We start from the raw sequence: 3,135 nt of genomic DNA on the forward strand, positions 1-3,135 counted from the left end.
GTCTTCGTCTCAAAACAATGCCTTCAACAAGCACATTACCAGGCACAACCAGTTAAGGCCAGACCTTGGGTTTTCACCCTGAAAGGTAAGACTTCGAATTTCACATGTGCTGCCGCCCCCACTTCCATACCACTGCTGTGAAGTCCGGAACACAAAGCAAGCACCTCAACAGTGCAAAGACTTGAACCTCCATTAGCTAGTCCTCCAATCCGACCTTCATGATATTCTCTTCTTCTAACTTCACCATGGATAAGCTGTCACTTGGTGTCAACACAGAAAAGAGCTTCACGCCGCTCCCTTTAGACCAAACGGTCGGAATAAAAGCATGTGTGCGCATGACTGAATACCACCGATCTAGCAAACTCCAGGCAGTAAAAGCACTGTTACACTTGCCGGCGGCGTCTTCCGGAACTCAACACACCGCCCAGATCGCGAGTCCAGGCCTCCGGTAGGTCTTCCTCTTCACCCAAGGGAGGCCCTAGGACCGCCGCCTTTATTCAGATCGGACCCCCACGCCGGCGACCATCCCGGGCTGGCCATAGCTGCCACTGGAGACACCAAGAAGATCGTCGTAATCCGGAGACACCGCACACGCCTGGGCACCACCGCAGCCGAACGCCAGCCCTCCACCACCGGTCGCCGATAGGCGAGGAGAAGGGGACCTAGGGTTTCCCCCTGCAGCCCGCCCCCACCCCTCTCTCCGCTGCTGGCAGGGAACACCACCACCTCCCAGCCATCCTCAGCGTCGCAGAGGTAACCCGAGGAAGACTCCACGCCATCGACGGAGAAGAAGGAGAGCCTGCCGGACCCAAGGGGCCAGCGCCGCCACTTGCCTTCGCCGCCAGCCGCAGGAGCTTCACCAAGGGCCGCAACCCCGCAGCACCATCGCGTGGAAGAAGAGACCGGATGCCGCCGAGCCTCCCCGATCCGCAACAAAGGAGGACGAGGAAAGCCGCCGCCGCCGCGCCACACAGGGGCTTTGCCCGGCGACGTCCTGGGAGGTGGCGGCAGGAGAGGAGGCCGAGGGAAGGGGGAGGCGGTCGCCCGGTGCGGCGCGGCGCGGGAGATGTTAGGGTTGGGGGTGCGGGAGAGGTTAGGGTTGGGGGTGCGGAAGATTTTTTCACCAAACACTGGTGTTATAAAAAAATGACGGCGTCGACATTGTTTCTATCTGGAGCGACAAGATAATACACAAAAGATTAACAACTCAAGAAACGCTTTTCTGCATTCCGGTTCTTTGGTATTTTGTACCTACTGCTTCATACACCCTGGGAAGTATACTGGTATTTACAACCTAATTTCCCAGAATTCCTTTTCTGTTCTCTCCTAAATCTACTAAAATCAATTAAATATGTAGACTTATTAAGCCTCAGAAAAAATGGTTAGAAAAGAAGCAAAATGCCAACGACAGTACTGTCCATCTGTCGTGCGCGCAGGGATGCTTCACTCAGCCATCTCCTGAATGATGCTCAGAGCCCGCTTCAGCCGCGACCGTGCGGCGGGCTTCTTTTGGCTCTTCTTCGCCGGACTTATCGACAGCCCGTACTCTCCGAGCGTCCGCTCGTTAAGCTTCTCGTTGAACAAGACATCCTTGCCGTCTTCTAGCTCCTCGTGCACCGGCACGATGCGCACCTTATTATTCTTGCCGCCAACCCGTTGCGGCCTCATGGTCGCGAGCGCCGCGCTCGCGCTCACGGCCAGCGAGGCCATGTCCGCGCTTGACAGCGGCCGCGCGAGCAGTGCCGCCGGGAGTAGGAAGTATATTTCACCCGACCGGAGAAGCTCGTCGGGGGACAGCGCCGGTGGGGGCTCATTGAAGTATAGCTCGTCGGAGTTGCAAACGAAGAAGGAGGCGGCGTCGGCGCCGAGAAGGTCGGAGACGGCGACGCGGGGGCTGGCCGGGAGCTCCTTCAGCGTGCCGTCGGCGGCGATGACCCTGATTCTACATATAACAGCACCACCATCCCTTTGATCTCCACATCCAAGTTCCAACGAACTGAAAACTACCTCAACACTTCCAGCAAAGATTCCATTCCATGGGAGCCAAGATTTCCAGCTGCTTCAGCTACCGAGGCAGCCTCTCGCAGCAGGCGCACCAGCCGCCGCATGGGCCTCTTTGTTTGGGCTGGCTGTGGCTGGCTGTACTGCTGTACAGGAAAAGCTGTTGTGTAGGAGAAGCAGCTGTTCTGAGATGTAAGCCTTTGGCAACTTGGCTGGCTGTTAAGCAGTAAACTTGAAAATTGTCGGAAATAACCTTAGAGACATGAGAACATGTATTATTGCTGATTTACGTGCAATAAATAACATATGGATCCATCAAATACATATGCATTACAAATATATATTTATGCAAAGTACGTATCAATAGTATTTTTCTATGTAGCACAAATAGTTCTAGGTTTCTCTAGCATTGAACAATGCGTTGGCTATGTCATCACGTGTCGAGTTCATGCTTCTGCTGCGTTGTCCACCCGGAGCACTATCACCTGCCGTCGTTCAAGTTGTCGAGTTCAAACACATCTGGATACATTCTAAACATTTTGTAGCATCTTTTTCTATCATCAAGTTGCTCATGCACCCATTCAAGTCCAATTTGTTGCGAAATCCTCCTAGCTGACTTATTCAAATATTTTTCACAATAGAGATTACCATAGTAGCCTAACACAGCCAAGTCATGCGCCACTCCAAGAAGATGCCTTATCCTTTCAATTTCTTCATCACGCGCATTATCATCTCCATCCATCTACAAAATTCAAACTAAACAAGTCAAAACTCATACATACTACAATAGAATATACATGATACCTATAATAGCAGACTATATGCTTGCTGGCAGTTTTATCATATCTACAGTACAATCGATTGCAAGTTTTCATATATAGAGATCCCATGAGCATAACAGTATAACACAATATGATCCCAGTATCCATGCTAAATATACATACTGGATCAGCTCATGTTTTGAATAACTAACATGTAATTGAACTAGTAAACCAGAGGCGCCAACGCCATGTAGATACATGTGCAATGTGTTTAATTGACGTTATCAGCTCATGTTTTTAATTCTAAGTTGTTGATCTAGGTAGCCATCTCACTCAACGTTGCACGATATTCCATGCGGAGAGACTGCAAACG

General features: G+C 51.2%; 1 protein-coding gene across 1 annotated transcript; it reads right to left on the reverse strand.

Annotated features, from left to right (window-relative positions):
* Positions 1–1,207: 1,207 nt before the first annotated feature.
* Positions 1,208–2,061, reverse strand: LOC127307540 (uncharacterized; the record flags this gene model as incomplete). The annotated part of the gene is made up of 1 exon (XM_051338261.1): positions 1,208–2,061. A coding segment is annotated over one exon (618 nt), but the record flags the coding sequence as incomplete, so codon positions are not given.
* Between the last annotated feature and the right edge of the window lie 1,074 nt (positions 2,062–3,135).

The sequence above is a fragment of the Lolium perenne genome, chromosome 6 (genome assembly GCF_019359855.2).
Source record: "Lolium perenne isolate Kyuss_39 chromosome 6, Kyuss_2.0, whole genome shotgun sequence".
NCBI classification, from domain to species: Eukaryota; Viridiplantae; Streptophyta; class Magnoliopsida; order Poales; family Poaceae; genus Lolium; species Lolium perenne.